The sequence below is a fragment of the Podarcis melisellensis genome (genome assembly GCF_964234715.1).
Source record: "Podarcis melisellensis genome assembly, chromosome: 13".
In the NCBI taxonomy this organism is placed as follows: Eukaryota; Metazoa; Chordata; class Lepidosauria; order Squamata; family Lacertidae; genus Podarcis; species Podarcis melisellensis.
Window position 1 is genome coordinate 10,492,912 of NC_138545.1, and position 15,581 is coordinate 10,508,492.

General features: G+C 44.9%; 2 protein-coding genes and 1 pseudogene across 3 annotated transcripts; all 3 read right to left on the reverse strand.

The window, feature by feature from the left end:
* Positions 1–1,148: 1,148 nt before the first annotated feature.
* LOC309354967 (olfactory receptor 10S1-like) lies at positions 1,149–1,905 on the reverse strand (annotated as a pseudogene). The gene has a single exon. The product of its transcript is annotated as an olfactory receptor 10S1-like (transcript).
* Positions 1,906–6,192: 4,287 nt separating this feature from the next.
* Positions 6,193–7,134, reverse strand: LOC309354948 (olfactory receptor 10S1-like; the record flags this gene model as incomplete). The annotated part of the gene is made up of 1 exon (XM_081885260.1): positions 6,193–7,134. One exon carries the CDS (start codon positions 7,132–7,134, stop codon positions 6,193–6,195), a length of 942 nt encoding a protein of 313 aa, XP_081741386.1.
* A 4,403-nt stretch (positions 7,135–11,537) lies between these two features.
* LOC309356004 (olfactory receptor 10G6-like) lies at positions 11,538–12,476 on the reverse strand (the record flags this gene model as incomplete). The annotated part of the gene is made up of 1 exon (XM_081887179.1): positions 11,538–12,476. The coding sequence occupies one exon, from the start codon at positions 12,474–12,476 to the stop codon at positions 11,538–11,540; it is 939 nt and encodes a 312-aa protein (XP_081743305.1).
* Positions 12,477–15,581: the final 3,105 nt, after the last annotated feature.

Consider the following 15,581-nt stretch of genomic DNA (forward strand, 5'->3'; position numbering starts at 1 on the left):
AGCTGTTAACAGATGCCTCCTCCCCTCACAAAAACAGTTCTCAAGGTTCCCTGTGAAGAGGAATTTATTTTAAAACTATTGCAACCATCGTAGTTTGGTGAGTGGAATAGGAATAAACTTCCATGTGAAGGAAGCCTTATATTTGGGCTCTTAACTGGCTTCAATTTGTCTTTTTGCTTGCAAATCCTGTCTTAAGGGCATATTTGTGTATGAATAAGTATTAACCACCACAAAAGAATGGCCAGACTGCCCAGGTAATTAAATCAGTGACCATTATCAGGTATCCTGGCAGGCAAGATTTCTGCTGTAGACCACCTCCTTCTGTGATGTATGTACAGTATCATGTTTTGGGATGGTGGTCTTGGGCTACAGGGTGAGCAACTTCAAAAGTATATAAGGGCTTGAGCACCATTGTTCAGGGTTCTCCTCCCTCCTGCATGGGGTGAGTGGGGACCCTGTTGCAACAGTTCTTTGAATAAAGATCAGGCTTACTAGCCACTTTGCTTCTAAACATACTCTGGTTGGCCTCTGCTATTTTCTCCTACCGATAGGGAACCCACTTAAGGACTCTATATGGGCTCCGTATAGAGAACGGGAGCAGTTTTTTTTATAACAATTATATGACAGTTAGGCCACCCAATATTTGTTGGTCTGCAAATTTCTGCCTCTGGTCATGCCTCCCACTTGCATGTGTCCCAAACAAGGTTGCACAAAAGGGGCTGTGGCCCTGTTATTGGAACCAAATTCAGAACACTGTCCCTCCCAAGCCAATAAAGAAACAGCAGGCAGAAAGGTAAAAAGAGTTTACTCCAGGCTGTAGCAGTGAGTCTTGGCAGGATAGCTCCAAAAGACTGAGCACACAAAGCACAAAGCATTTATACAATTGTAGCAAGCACACAACTGCATGATTTCCTGTGTCACTTGTGGCTAGGAATGCATGCTTAAGTCAGGTATTCGTCTACTTGGCTACAGAAAAGTTACTTCCTGACCCTCCCTTATCTCGAGCTCAGGTGTAACTGGCCTTGTAGCTCCAAATGTGGGGACATCTTGCAGTTCTGACAGTGGGAACATGTTTCTGCAGACTCAACACTGTTGTGCTCCTAAACCTGTGCAGAGCTTATCCGCCCTGTGGAATCTGATCTCCCAAACTATCGTTCCTGAGAAGCGGCATGCCTGTCGAACAATTTCCTCAATGCCCTTTCCACTTCCTTATTCCTCAGTGTGTATATGAATGGGTTCAACATGGGAGTGATCATGGTTTGGAACACAGCCAGAGCCCCATAGGTGGAGGCACTTGAAGATGGACGCAAGTATATAAAGACTGGAGGTGCATACTGGAGCAGCACCACAGTAAGGTGAGCACTGCAAGTGGAGAAGGCCCGACGCCTTCCCTCTGTTGTTCGGATTTTCAAAATGGTGGATGCTATGTAGGCGTAGGAGATACATATGAGCACAAAGCAGCCGGCAGCCACAGCACCAATGTTGGCCAGTGTGACGACATGATTCACGGCAGTGTCGGCACAGGCTAATTTGAGCACTGGTGGTATGAGCACTGGTGAAAAGGAAGCACTCGGCGCTCGCCAAAAAGTGGTATGAATAGAGCTGAATGATGCAACCTCTAAAGGAGATGGTTCTGTAGCTGGATCTTATGAAGCCCATCAAGACTTTGGGCACTGTGACAGAGGAGAGACAGGTTTCTATGACAGAGAGGTGGCAGAGGAAGAAGTACATGGGGAGACTATGGAGCTGAGGTTCAAACAAGATGGTGATCAGGATGAGGAGGTTCCCCAGGACAGTCAACGTGTAGATGGCCAAGAAGATGAGGAAGAAGAGAAGGGGGAGTTCGGCTGTGTTTGGCAGCACCCCCGGGACAAAGACCCTCACAGTTTGGTTGGCAGTGTCCATCTGATAGCACAGGAGGCAAGGAACAAAGCGAGCAATCAGAACCGAAGGACGAGACAGGATCACAGGATAACCAAAGGATGCAACAACATGCCCAGACCTTGAACAAATCTTAACTGAAACAGACTGCCTTCTCCTTCAGTCCAAGGTTTGAGGATATTAAATTATCTAGGCAGCAGTTGCAACATGCAATTCAGTGGCTCACTACATGGGACAGCAACACATATACACTAAGGTTTGCAGTCTGAGCCCTGCAGCTCCTAACGAGAAGAAAAGTAAATCAGTCATTCAAAGGAAGAAAATAATAATTGTCAGGCTCATTGCATTTTGTCTGTCTTTGTCTCGGCCTCTGCTCTACACACATTCCCTCTACGTTTGGAAATGCCTACATTTAAATGATAGTCTCACTACCTAAAACTTGGAGAGTATGCTATGGGGAGGCCAGAAGCAAGAGTACTCTTCTCTCTTGCAGCTCCCAGCAACTGGAATTCAGGAAGAGATATTGTTAGGAGAACCTGACCTCCAGCGTTGTTTAGGTATTGAGCCATCATCTAGAGAGCTTCCCAGAAGGAGAACACATACATATCTTAATAGAAGCATAGCTTTTGCATTCAGGTACACTCACCTCCAGTAAAGCTGCAGTGCTATGATGAATGTAGGCATTGTTTTCAATGTGCAGAGTTCCTGAGTGTCCACTAGTCTATATACTTGTACAGTCCAAACCACAGGGGGAAGGATACGCTCCATAGGGGGCTGAGAGGCCTTTGGCTGATGCCCAGGGGATATCAGGAATGCTCCCTCCTTCGCTGGGTAGCCCCAATAACAGTAAGACAGGGAGGAAAACTAATTTCAGTGGGAGCAGTTGATGCTGAAGGTTTCACTGATTCATCATCATAATTTTTTAACCATAGGAAACTAATGGGCAAGGAGAAAGTCTAGCCAGCAACTTTCTCCCTGACTCAATCCATGTGCATGGAGCTCTTCGTGGGGCTGAGTAGTGGCAGACCTTGGCACCTCAAATTTCAGCAGCACTCTGTGTGACACCAAAATTCTGTGTGCCCCTCCCCCACCTCTTCCCTTCCATTCTACATCATAGTTGTGGCGCTCGCAAGGTTCTGTGCCCAGTTCGAAAAACCGGTCATGTTCCTTAAACCCATCTCTGGGCTGAGGAGCATTCAGCATCTGTTCCCCCTCCTCTCAGTTTGAAATGATACAACCTTGAAATGAGAGGACGCGGTTTGGTTATATCCAGAACTGTGCTTAGCAAAACTGCTTGCCCTGCTCCCGCCCCCAACCAAGAACAATGGAACTTGCTGTTTTCCGAAGACCGGTTTTGAAATCTCAAAATTCCACAGTGCTCCTTATGTGAGGCTCTTAATTTATAAAGCCCTGTGCAAGTTGGGTCCAGGATAGCTTAAGAACTCCCTGAGCTCTTATCTCCCTGCCTCAATCATTGAGATTACCCAGAGGGCATGGTTGTCATTCCTTACTCTACAGTGGCCCAGCTGGCTTCAATCAGAAGTCGGATATGTAGGCCTCATTTGCACTATACATTTAAAACGATATCAAAGCATTTTAAACAGCCATGGCTTCGCCCAAAGAATCATGGGAATTGTGCTTTATTGAAGGTGCTGAGCATTGTTAGAAGACCCCTATTGCCCTCAGAGAGCTACCATTCCCAGAGTGCTTTAGTAGTTTGGATTTGATATCCCGCTTTATCACTACCAGAAGGAGTCTCAAAGTGGCTAACATTCTCCTTTCCCTTCCTCCCCCACAACAAACACTCTGTGAGGTGAGTGGGGCTGAGAGACTTCAGAGAAGTGTGACTAGCCCAAGGTCACCCAGCAGCTGCATGTGGAGGAGTGGGGACGTGAACCCGGTTCCCCAGATTACGAGACTACCACTCTTAACCACTACACCACACTAGCTCTTTAACACTCAATTCCTCAATCCTTCTTCTCATGGACTGCTGAGGATTGTAACTGGGAGAGGAAAGGGGGTTTCCTACCAACTCTCAGTTCCTTGAGGAACTAGAGTTCCCAGGATTCTTTGGAGGAAGGCAAGGCAGTTTAAAGTGGTATCATACTGCTTGAAATGTATAGTGCAGATTGAACTGGTGGCCATGGGATGAAGGAATCAAACTCAGACTATGTATCTCTCTATATATCTCAAATCGGAACAGAGTGGAAAGCAGGAAAGTGTTATAAATTAGGTGTCATGCAGGACTAAACAAGCTAGGATGCATATCCAAACAAGTGACACACACTCTGTTAAGTATAATTGTTTAATTCACACGGAAATAGAAATTGCTTGTATGTATATTACTAAAGGTTTAACATTAGAAAATTCCATTGGAGTATACTAAGCTAGAAGAGTGGTCTCTAAGCTTCTAACTGAGTTGATTATTAACTGTTGATGTTCTCTGCTAGCTCTCACATGAATGTTTAACCTTAGAACACATGTGATTAATGTATTTAATTGCAAATCTCCATTTTGAAACAGTTGCCTCTTGGGTTTTTGTTCCTGGGCAGTCAGAAAGCCTCTTCGGGAACTGCTTAGCTTTAGACTGGATGCAGGCTAATGCAAGCTATGGAAGAGACAGAGCTTTGGTTTATTGCCCTGATCATAATTATGTTATATATTTAAGAAGAGAAGCCTATGCTTGGATAAGAATATGCTTTATGAAATTATTTGGATGTATCATTGATTGTTTTTGTATCTATTTTGAAGATGTTCTGGTTAGTAAAGCTTTGAATCATAATGATGGGTCTGGACAATTTTTATTCCCAAAGGAATGAGCTTTTATATATCCAATTGCTTCATGCATGCACAATATTAATATGCGCTATACCGCCTGAAATGACTGTCTCCCAGCCTGATATGGAGATGCCTGGGATTCAGCCTAGGAACTTCCACTAAGCTATGAAGCCACATTCTGTAGGATGCTGTCCAAGGCTCCCAGCCGTTTGCCCCAGGAAAGTATAAAGACAGGGGAAGGTTCTTACCATTTTTTTATTCAATAATTACAGAGAGAGGCTAGAGAACCCAGCCTCTTGGATAATGGTGTTGTCCCAAGTGAATCTCCACCCTCCGTCTCTCCCACCTCTTCATGGGTGCTGCTACATACCCTCTGTCTTTGAGCTCTTTGCTCGCCTACTTTTAAGGCTCACCGGGTTCTGGGAGAGGAAGGTCTGGAAGGCTTTCCAATGTCACCGTGCCCGTCAGCTGTTGCCTCGCATCCTCCTCCTCTCCCATTATCTCCCAACTTTTTCCCTCATCTGCCTCTGAGCTGTGACCTCTGGGTTGCAAATCTTCGGGTTGTCTTCCTCTTCCTCCTCCCTGGAAGGGGCAGGCTGAGGAGGCGGTCTCTGCCATTCCCCCTCTGCCCAGTCCCTGACACATTCACACCATGCATTTAAAGCACCATGATACCACTTACACCAGTCATGCCTTTCCCCCCAAAATTCTGGGAGCTGTAGTTTGTTAAGGGTGCTAACCCCTGTTCTTCTCACAAAAGCTACAGTTCCCAGGATTCCCTAGGAAGACATGGTGTTGTAAAAACTATTGCAACAACTGTAGTTTGGTGAGGGGAATAGGAATAACTGCTGTGTGATTGCAGCCTTGAGCACTTAGGTAAAGGGGTAAAGGGACCCCTGACCATTAGGTCCAGTCGCGACCGAGTCTGGGGTGGCGGCGCTCATCTCGCTTTATTGGCTGAGGGAGCCGGTGTACAGTTTCCGGGTCATGTGGCCAGCATGACTAAGCTGTGTCTGGCGAACCAGAGCAGCACACGGAAACGCTGTTTACCTTCCCGCCAGAGCAGTACCTATTTATCTACTTGCACTTTGACATGCTTTTGAACTGCTAGGTTGGCAGGAGCAGGGACCGAGCAACGGGAGCTCATCCCGTCGCGGGGATTCGAAATGACTTCAAATTAGGTAATTGTGGACACACACATCTCAGGAATCTCACTGTGATGTTTCGGATATGGCTTTTGCTTCAGATCCTAGCAACAGCTATAAAGAGAAGGCATACTACAGCTAAGAGTAAGAACATTCAAATCACTCACTACTATATTGTATGAAAGTTGGACTGCTCCAGTTCTGTTGCTCTACGTGTTTTTGCTTCTGGTCATGCCACCACTGGTATGTGTCCCTAAGAGGTTTTCACAGATGGGACTGTGGCCCTCATGTTGAAAATGGTTACCCAACCCCTCTTCTATCCCGGTCCAATAAATCTGCTCCTAAATTTGTACAGAGCTTATCCGCCCTGTGGAATCTGACTGCCAAACTATCGGTCCTGAGAAGCGATATGTCTCTTGAATAATTTCCTCAACGCTCTTTTCACCTCCTTGTTCCGCAATGTGTATATGAACGGGTTCAACATAGGAGTGATGATGGTGTAGAAAACAGCCAGTGCCCCATAGGTGGAGGCACTTGAAGATGGACGCAAGTATATAAAGACTGGAGGTCCGTAGTAGAGCAGCACCACTGTAAGGTGAGCACTGCAAGTGGAGAAGGCCCGGCGCCTTCCCTCCGTTGTTTGGATTTTCAAAATGGCAGATGTGATGTAGGCATAGGAGATACATATGAGCACAAAGCAGCCGGCAGCCACGGCACCAATGTTGGCCAGTATGACGGCATGGTTCACAGCTGTGTCGGCACAGGCTAATTTGAGCACTGGTGGTATGTCACAAAAGAAGTAGTCCACTTGGTTGGGACCACAGTACGGCAGACGGAACGTCAGGCTGGTATGGATAGCAGCATGAAAGGAACCAGTGAGCCAGGTCCCAGCTGTGAGACCAGAGCAGACCCTCCTGTTCATGAGTGTACTGTAGTTCAGCGGGCGGCAGATGGCAAGGTAGCGGTCATAAGCCATGACGGTGTAAAGGAAGCACTCGGTGCTTGCCAAAAAGTGGAAGGTATAGAGTTGGACAATGCAACCTCTAAAGGAGATGGTTCTGTAGCTGGATCTTATGAAGCCCATCAAGACTTTGGGCACTGTGACAGAGGACAGACAGGTGTCTAGGAAGGAGAGGTGGCAGAGGAAGAAGTACATGGGGAGACTATGGAGCTGGGGTTCGAACAAGATGGTGATCAGGATGAGAAGGTTCCCCATCACAGTCAGCATGTAGATGACCAAGAAGATGAAGAAGAAGAGAAGGGGGAGTTCGGCTGTGTTTGGCAACCCCTGCAGGATGAAGACCTTCACAGTTTGGTTGGCAGGGTCCATCTGATAGCACAGGAGGCAAGGAACAAAGTGAGTAATCTGAACCGAAGGGCAAGACAAGATCAAAGGATAACCAAAGGATGTGAGAACATGCACGTTGCAACATGCAGTTCAGTGGCTCACCAAAAGGGGAAGTTACATATACAGTGGTACCTCGGGTTAAGTACTTAATTCGTTCTGGAGGTCCGTACTTAACCTGAAACTGTTCTTAATCTGAAGCACTACTTTAGCTAATGGGGCCTCCTGCTACCGTCACGCCGCCAGAGCCCAATTTCTGTTCCTATCCTGAAGCAAAGTTCTAAACCTGAAGCACTATTTCTGGCTTAGTGGAGTGTGTAACCTGAAGCGTATGTAACCCGAGGTACCACTGTATACACAAAGGTTGGCAGTATGAGCCCTGCAGCTCCTAACAGGAAGAAAGGTAATTTAAGCATTCAAATGTTGAAAGAAAATAATAATTGTCAGGCTTGTTTCATTTTCTCTGTCTCTGTCTCTGTCTCTTTCTTTATCCATTCCTTCTCCTTCTCCCTCCCCCTCTCCCTCTTTTTTCTCTTTTAACTGCCATGGGTATTTATTGCTAACCCTGTTAACTATCTGAAGAAGTGTGCATGCACACGAAAGCTCATACCAAGAACTAACTTAGTTGGTCTTTAAGGTGCTACTGGAAGGAATTTTTCCTGTTAACTATCTTCCACCTTCACTGTTGGAGGAAGGATGCTTCTGAATTTCACTTGCTTGGCATCACAAGTAGGGAGAAGTGCTGCTGCATGGAAGTCCTTGCTTCCTAAGCTTCTCTTAGGCATCTACTAACTTGGCCACCATCATATCAGGACGCAGGACTAGAATTTGACATTTGGCTATTTTTACAAAAACAACCAAACCTCAAACTCAAAATTTAAAATAAGATGACATGTTTTCTTGATGGATATTAAAACGTTGAGGTTTAAAAGTGAACTTCCTGAATTCCCAGGAATTTCCCTAGATTTCATCAGTGTTTATAACATTGTAAAAGAAAAGTCAATTTTAGAAGAATTAAATTCTCTGAAGTTTTGGAGGGGGACACTTTCCTCGCTTTGTCACAGCTGCTTTTTACAGATCTTGGTCTGCAAGCTTCCAGCATATTTTCCGGACAAGCATACAATGGGAACAAGCATTGCTTTCTACTGAACTAGCTTGCTGCTAGTCTGGATTTGTTTTAATTTTGAAAATCATTTTAAAACATAAGACCATCCAAAGGCCTATCTGGTCCAGCATTCTGTTCTTACAGACAACTGGAGGCCTATGAGACCTGAGTGCAGCAGCACTCTTCTCTCCTGTAGCTTCCAGCGACTGAAATTCAGAAAGAGATGTTCTAGCAGAACCTGCTCCCCAATGCTGTTTAAGGAATGAGCCACCAGCTAGAGAGCTTCCCAGAAGGATATGTGCATATCTTAATAGAAGCATAACTTTTGCATTCAGATATTCTCACCTCCTGTAAACCTGCAGTGTGATGATGAATATAGACATTGTTTTCAGTGTGGCACAGTTCTTGAGTGTCTACCAGTCTATATACTTGCACAGTCCAAACCACAGCCTTCTAGGGGAAGGATACACTCCATGGGGGCCTGAGAGGGCCTTTGGTGATGCCCAGGGAGTATCAGGGATGGTCCCACCATTACAGGGGCAATCTCGTCGCTCTCTTCCTTTCGCCCAACGCAACTGACACAGCAACATTGTGCCGCTGAAATCGGCAAGGGCATAACCAGCTAGGACAAATATAACAGTTTCCTCTGGGTATTCTAGCAGGATCACTTCATTAATTCCCCCTGTTGAGAGATAGAAGCTTCCTTTTCCTAGCAAACACAAGCTACATTCCCTCTGGGTTTACAGGGGCCATACTCCAGTATGGCAAAGGTAGACACAGCCATGGATGTGAGTTTTACCTTGGTAAAGGTAAAGGTAAAGGGACCCCTGACCATTAGGTCCAGTTGTAGCTGACTCTGGGCTTGCGGCGCTCATCTCGGTGTATTGGCCGAGGGAGCCGGCATACAGCTTCCGGGTCATGTGTCCAGCATGACTAAGCTGCTTCTGCCGAACCACAGCAGTGCACGGAAACGCCGTTTACCTTCCCGCCAGAGCGGTACCTACTTATCTACTTGCACTTTGATGTGCTTTCAAACTGCTAGGTTGGCAGGAGCTGGGACCGAAGAATGGGAGCTCACTCCGTCACTCCACTGACCTTCTGATCAGCAAGTCCTAGGCTCTGTGGTTTAACCCACAGTGTTACCCGTGTCCCACAGCGCCACCCGCGTTTACCTTTGTACAATAAGTTAATTTCTGCACATGCTTGTGTGCCACTATATCCTATTAGGCTGTCTGACGTTATGATTTTTTATTATGCTTTAATCATTGATGCTCTGTAATGTGTTTTTAATGTACACTGCCCTGGGATCTTCTGATAAAGGCTGAAATATAAATTGTAATCATCAACATCATCAATATCATCATCAGTGCCCTGAAACTCAATCCCATGAGACACAACGATAAACTCCAACTTTGATGACTTTAGATTAGAGAGATTGATGGAGGATAAGGTAGGTTATCAGTGGTCACAAACCCTGATGGCTATGTTTCATCTCCACTGTATGAGTCTTAATTCCAGCTGCTGGAAAGTACAGGAGGGAAAAATGATGTTGCACTCAGTCCCTCCTTGAAAACTTCCCATGGGTGGCCACTGTGAGAACAGGATGCTGGGCTAGATGAAACTCTGCCTGAACCAGCAGGGCTCTCATTGTATTCTCCATTCAGGCAAGCAAGGAGCATTATCAGAGCTCCCTGTCACATTCCAACCAGGCAAGAGGAGAGTATGGAGTAGGGCTGATCAGGGGTGTGGCTTGGGTGTGGCCTTGATGGGCAGAGGAGGGAGGGAGGACACCCACCTGTCCTGTTCCAGAACTGAACTACCTGCAACACGATTGGTCAGTTCACAGAAGCCACACCTATCACTCAGTCAGGTTGCCAGTTGCATTTCTAGAATGCGCTACAACGTCACCCAAGTGACCCCAGTGAGCATCTCAGTTTCAAATATTCTGATTATTTCTACTTTTGGTAGAAATTTTATTTACTTGAAATTTTATTTTATTTACTTGATTTAAGGGGGGAGGATTGCATTTGGTCCTGGGTCCCGTGGTTCCCACCCCTGCTATAACATTTACCAGGGAGTAAGTCCTGTACTCCTCTACCACCACCTCCACACACCCCTTCATTTGTCCTGCTTTGCACATTGAGTTTTTTGCCTAGCGGGAATGTGTCATCAGACTCTTATAGTGCCATCTTGCTTCTCTAGACAGATAAAGAAGTGTGTGTGTGTACATAAAGCGTACTGTATAAGACTAAAATTTACGTACATTGCTCCACTGACTCTGGCCAGTCGCCCAAAGGAGTTGCAGCCAGGTTGGGGGAAGGGGTGATGAAGAAGCCAAAGCAAATTGGTTCAGCCTGCTTGAGGATTTTATATCTTCCTCCCACCCCAAGTTAAGAGCATTGGTAGCCTTTGTGTTGCTGCAGTGGTACAGCTTGAGCAGGTGAGAACTTGGTGAGAAACGTTTGTTGAGTTCTGCCATGGGTGGTGCTTATTCCCATCAGAAACGTGAATCTTGGAAGGCCGTCTCCCTGCCATGCAGCCCTTTCCACTTAGCCTGGGAGCACAGGGCCCTGACTGACTTCAGCTACAGAACCTGAGGCTGCTAAATGGACTCTTGGGCTGGGGTATTGTTTATGGGTTTTGTTTGCTGTTATTGTTATACCAAAAAAAATCTTTACTTTAGATCTTATTATGTGGAAATTGTTTAATTTGGTTGTGTATTTTTGTGTATTTTGTGACTAGTTTTGTTATGTCAGAACTGTGTGGGGTTTTTCCTATTGTAAGCTCCCTTGAGCATGGTTTCAACTATGGAAAGGTGGCATATAAACAAAATTACATATATACATACATGACTTTACATGTATGCCCCCTTTGCACAGTTAAAACCATGCTCAAGGCAACTTACATTTTATTAAAAAAACGCATAGCTACAACATAACAAAGTAGTCATAAACATTTAAAAAATACTCAGCGAAATAGAACAATTTCCATCTAAATCACAACAAGATCTAGAATAAAGATACAGAAAAACCAACAGCACCCCCACAACAAACCCCAGCCCCATATGTATGGGAAAGTTGATTCATCCCACATTCCCTTTGCCGTATGCCCACCTTTAGCTAGAAACATTCTTTAGATCACCCAAGATTCTTGTTCACCACAGACACCATTGGAAAATGAACACATTTCTATTATGCACCAACATAGTATAAGATAGCATTCCCCATACTGTCTGAGTGAACACAGCTAATGGCCAGTGAAATCCTATTAGCTGCCCAGGTAATCATTCAATTGGTGAGGACATCTTCCTGCTCCACAGCTTTCTTAATGCACACTTCATCTCCTTGTTCCTCAATGTATAAATGACAGGATTCAGGAGTGGGGTTACAGTGGTGTAGAACACGGCCACCACTCCGTCCAGTGGGTCTTCAGACCCTGGTCTCAGATAGATGAACACTAGGGGAACATAGTAAGTTATGACAACTGTGATGTGAGCAGCGCAAGTGGAGAATGCTCGGCGGCGTCCCTCAGCGCTACGGATCCTCAGGATTGCAGAGATGATGTACACGTAGGATGTGAGGATGAGGAAGAAGCAGGTCATGGCCAAGAAGCCAATGTCTATAAAGGTCACCATCTCATTGAGTGCCGTGTCAGCACAGGCCAGCTTAAGCACAGCTGGGATGTCACAGAAGATATAGCCCACTTGGTCCCCGTGGCCATAGGGCAAGTGGAAGGTGAGAGTGGTCTGTATCATAGAGTGCAAGGAGCCCCCAAACCAGGTCCCAAAGGAGAGGCAGAGGCAAGCTTTATGGTTCATAATAGTGCCATAACGGAGCGGCTTGCAAATGGCCAGGAAGCGGTCATAGGCCATGACAGTATAGAGGAAACATTCAGTGCAGCCCAGGAAGTGGAAGAAGAAAAGTTGAGTCACACAACCACCAAAGGAGATGACCCCACCACCTTCAAGAAACCCAGCGACCACCTTGGGTACCACCACTGAGGAGACAGTCATATCCAAGAAGGACAAGTGGCAAAGGAACCAATACATGGGTTTGTGCAGCCGGGGCTCAAATGCCACTGCCAAGAGGATCATGAGGTTTCCTATGAAGGTGAGCAGGTAGATGAGCAAGAAGAAGAGGAACAATGGGACTCGTAGTTCACGGGGATAAGGAAACCCGACAATGATGAAATGGTACTGTCCCGTTTGGTTTTCACACTCCATGTAACTTAATGTTCACCTTAGCGTTGTTAATGATTAGACTGCAAAATCCAAACAAGGGAGAGAAGGGGTTGGTATGCCACATCAACTGCTCAATTCTGGATAAAATTACTTGTAACCATTTAGGTTATTTCTAGGAGATAAAATGAAAGTACAGATAAAATTAATATTGCGGGTGGGTGGCAGATTCCAAACCGTGCCCTCAATTTTCACATGGAATATCAAACATCTAGACCATTAGTTATATGAATTTCAAACTAGGTGTTCAAGTTTTTAGTTGGACTGCTATGCTCAGAGATTAATTTTGCTGAAAATCATAATAAAGGTAAAGTTAAAGGGACCTCTGACCATTAGGTCCAGTTGCGGACGACTCTGGGGGTACGGCGCTCATCTCGCTTTACTGGCCGAGGGAGCCGGCATACAGCTTCCAGGTCATGTGGCCAGCATGACTAAGCCACTTCTGGTAAACCAGAGCAGCACACGGAAATGCTGTTTACCTTCCCACCAGAGCAGTTTCTATTTATCTACTTGCACTTTGACATGCTTTCAAACTGCTAGGTTGGCAGGAGCAGGGACCGAACAACGGGAGCTCACCCCTCGTTGCAGGGATTTGAACTGCTTACCTCCTGATCGGCAAGCCCTAGGCTCTGTGGTTTAGACCACAGCGCCACCCGCATCCCCCACAAAGCCACCTGCATTCATAGTACTGATTGCCAAATATATCATAGTACTGATTGCCCAAATAAGGTTGTTTGAGCTGTAAGAGTAGGTTGTTTTGCTTTGGTTTTTTTTTGTAAGGATTTCATTTTTCACTAGCAGGTTTTTGTATTATAGCTTTGTACAGTAGCCAAAACACAAGTTAATTTTTTTGTAACTCTGATTTCAGAAGACCTTGGCTACAACTGAAAGCAGAAGTTGTCTCTGAAACTTAATACAGTGGTACCTCGGGTTAAGTACTTAATTTGTTCCGGAGGTTCGTTCTTAACCTGAAACTGTTCTTAACCTGAAGCACCACTTTAGCTAATGGAGCCTCCTGCTGCCGCCGCACCGCTGGAGCACGATTTCTGTTCTCATCCTGAAGCAAAGTTCTTAACCCAAGGTACTATTTGTGGGTTAGCGGAGTCTGTAACCCGAGGTATGTAACCTGAAGTGTATGTAACCCGAGGTACTACTGTATCATCTCTGTTTACTCACTCCAGCTATTCTCCAGGAATTACATAAAACAGGTTTCATTTTCAATCCCAGGCATCTCTGGGTAGGTCTGGGAGAGACCTCCTGCCTAAAACCCCGGAGAGTCACCCAGGTCTGACACAGAATATAACAGCTCTGTATGATCCTAAGAAACAAAAATGACACTGGCTTGTGGTACAAATTGGCTTGGCACACCAGTCTTAAAAGCAATGCTGAAATTCAGTCTGGGAGGCAATTCTCAAACAAGTATTCTCAGATCCAGAATTTGCAAAACAATTTGAATTTGGAATGTGTCCATTTTGGTTCCATCTCTTTCTTAAAGATGGAAGGTGAATTAATATTCACTCAGAAACAGAATATATCCCTTGGTTCAGACCCTGAAATCTTCACCTGCAGAAATAATCTCAGGAAACAGAGATGGGGGAAATCAATACTGGCCTGAGACTCTAGGGAGCTGACGCTAGTCTTCATCATAGTACTAGGCAAGAAAGGATGATAGTCTATCTCAGCAGAATGGCGTTTCCTAGGTTCTGAAGCTCAATAGTTCTAGATATTGACAGTTTTCAGAGGCAACACCAAATTGTGGTATGGTGTTTCAAGAATGTACACACATCTTCCCTTTCTCTCCTCTGGTATAGGCATAAGGAGAAGATAAGATGCTTCAGGTTCTTTCAGGTTCTGATTTAGAGTAACCAATGTTTAGTGTGCCTTACATTCCTGTGCCATCCAAACTCCTTAACTGTGGTTAATGATAGTTAGGAAAAACCTAGTTGGTTATTAATTGATGCTTTTGTTGTTATTTAAATTTAATTAATAAATTATTATTTATTAAATTTGCATCAGCTGTGGTTTGTCATTGGCTTGTTTCTATTGATAGATAAGAGTAACTACAGTTTGCTCAGGTTTTGATGGCACAGCCAACTGCGGTTAATCAAAACTTCTCCTCACAGTGGCAAAGGAGAGAAGAGCATGGAAAACTGGAGAAAACTAGCAGGACTGCCCAAAGACATTCAGAATAAACAGCAAATGGCACCCTATAATACCCAGGACCAGTCAAGTTATTTTGGCACCTGGAAATCCCTCAAGGACCTCTCCTTTTGTCTGGCAGTAAAAGTGACAAATTAAACAACACACTGTTTGCTGTCTTTTCATGACACCCTCAAGCAGATGCTTGAGATGACTGTCCACACCACCTGATAGCAGGGCTGGTCCTGGTGCTAGTTTATGTCTCATAATGCTTAACTATGTCGAACTCATCCCATCACGAAATCTTACCTTTCTGCTTGATGTAATGTCAGATGTTCTGTAGCCTGCTGAAATTGAAGCTCTCTTTATTTTATGCCGCAGTCCTTTTCAGTATTTCCTTAGTCTTCTTTCTCTACATTTCAAGATAGTCACCACTCTTAAACATAAAGTCAATGCCTAGGTGAGAAAATAACTCCAATCCTTTCTCAACTTAGGCTTGTTCACATGTTACACTGAACAGAGGTAGACATGTACAAGTTTCTATGTGAAAGAGTCTACACTTGTTGATCTGTACAATTCTGCTGTTGTGTACACATGTACACACTGTACACTCATTGAACATTATATGTGAATAGCTGTATGAGCATATAACTCAACTATTTGGGTATGCAGGTACACAGATTGTACTCTTTTTGACTGCGACATATGAGCAACCTGTGTATCTCTTTACCCTGAAACCATAGAAGACAAAAATATTCTCCTGTTACGGTAAAATAATCTCTAATCCAAAATCGCTCCAGAATGCATGCTGTGAGCATAACAATAATCCTCCCTTTGTCTTGGGTATTTCACCAATGGTTCTGGGATTCACCTAGTCCTAGATGGTAGCAACATGGCAATTTATGTCATCAGGCTTCATCACCACCAGTTCCCATAACATCAATCTGTTTC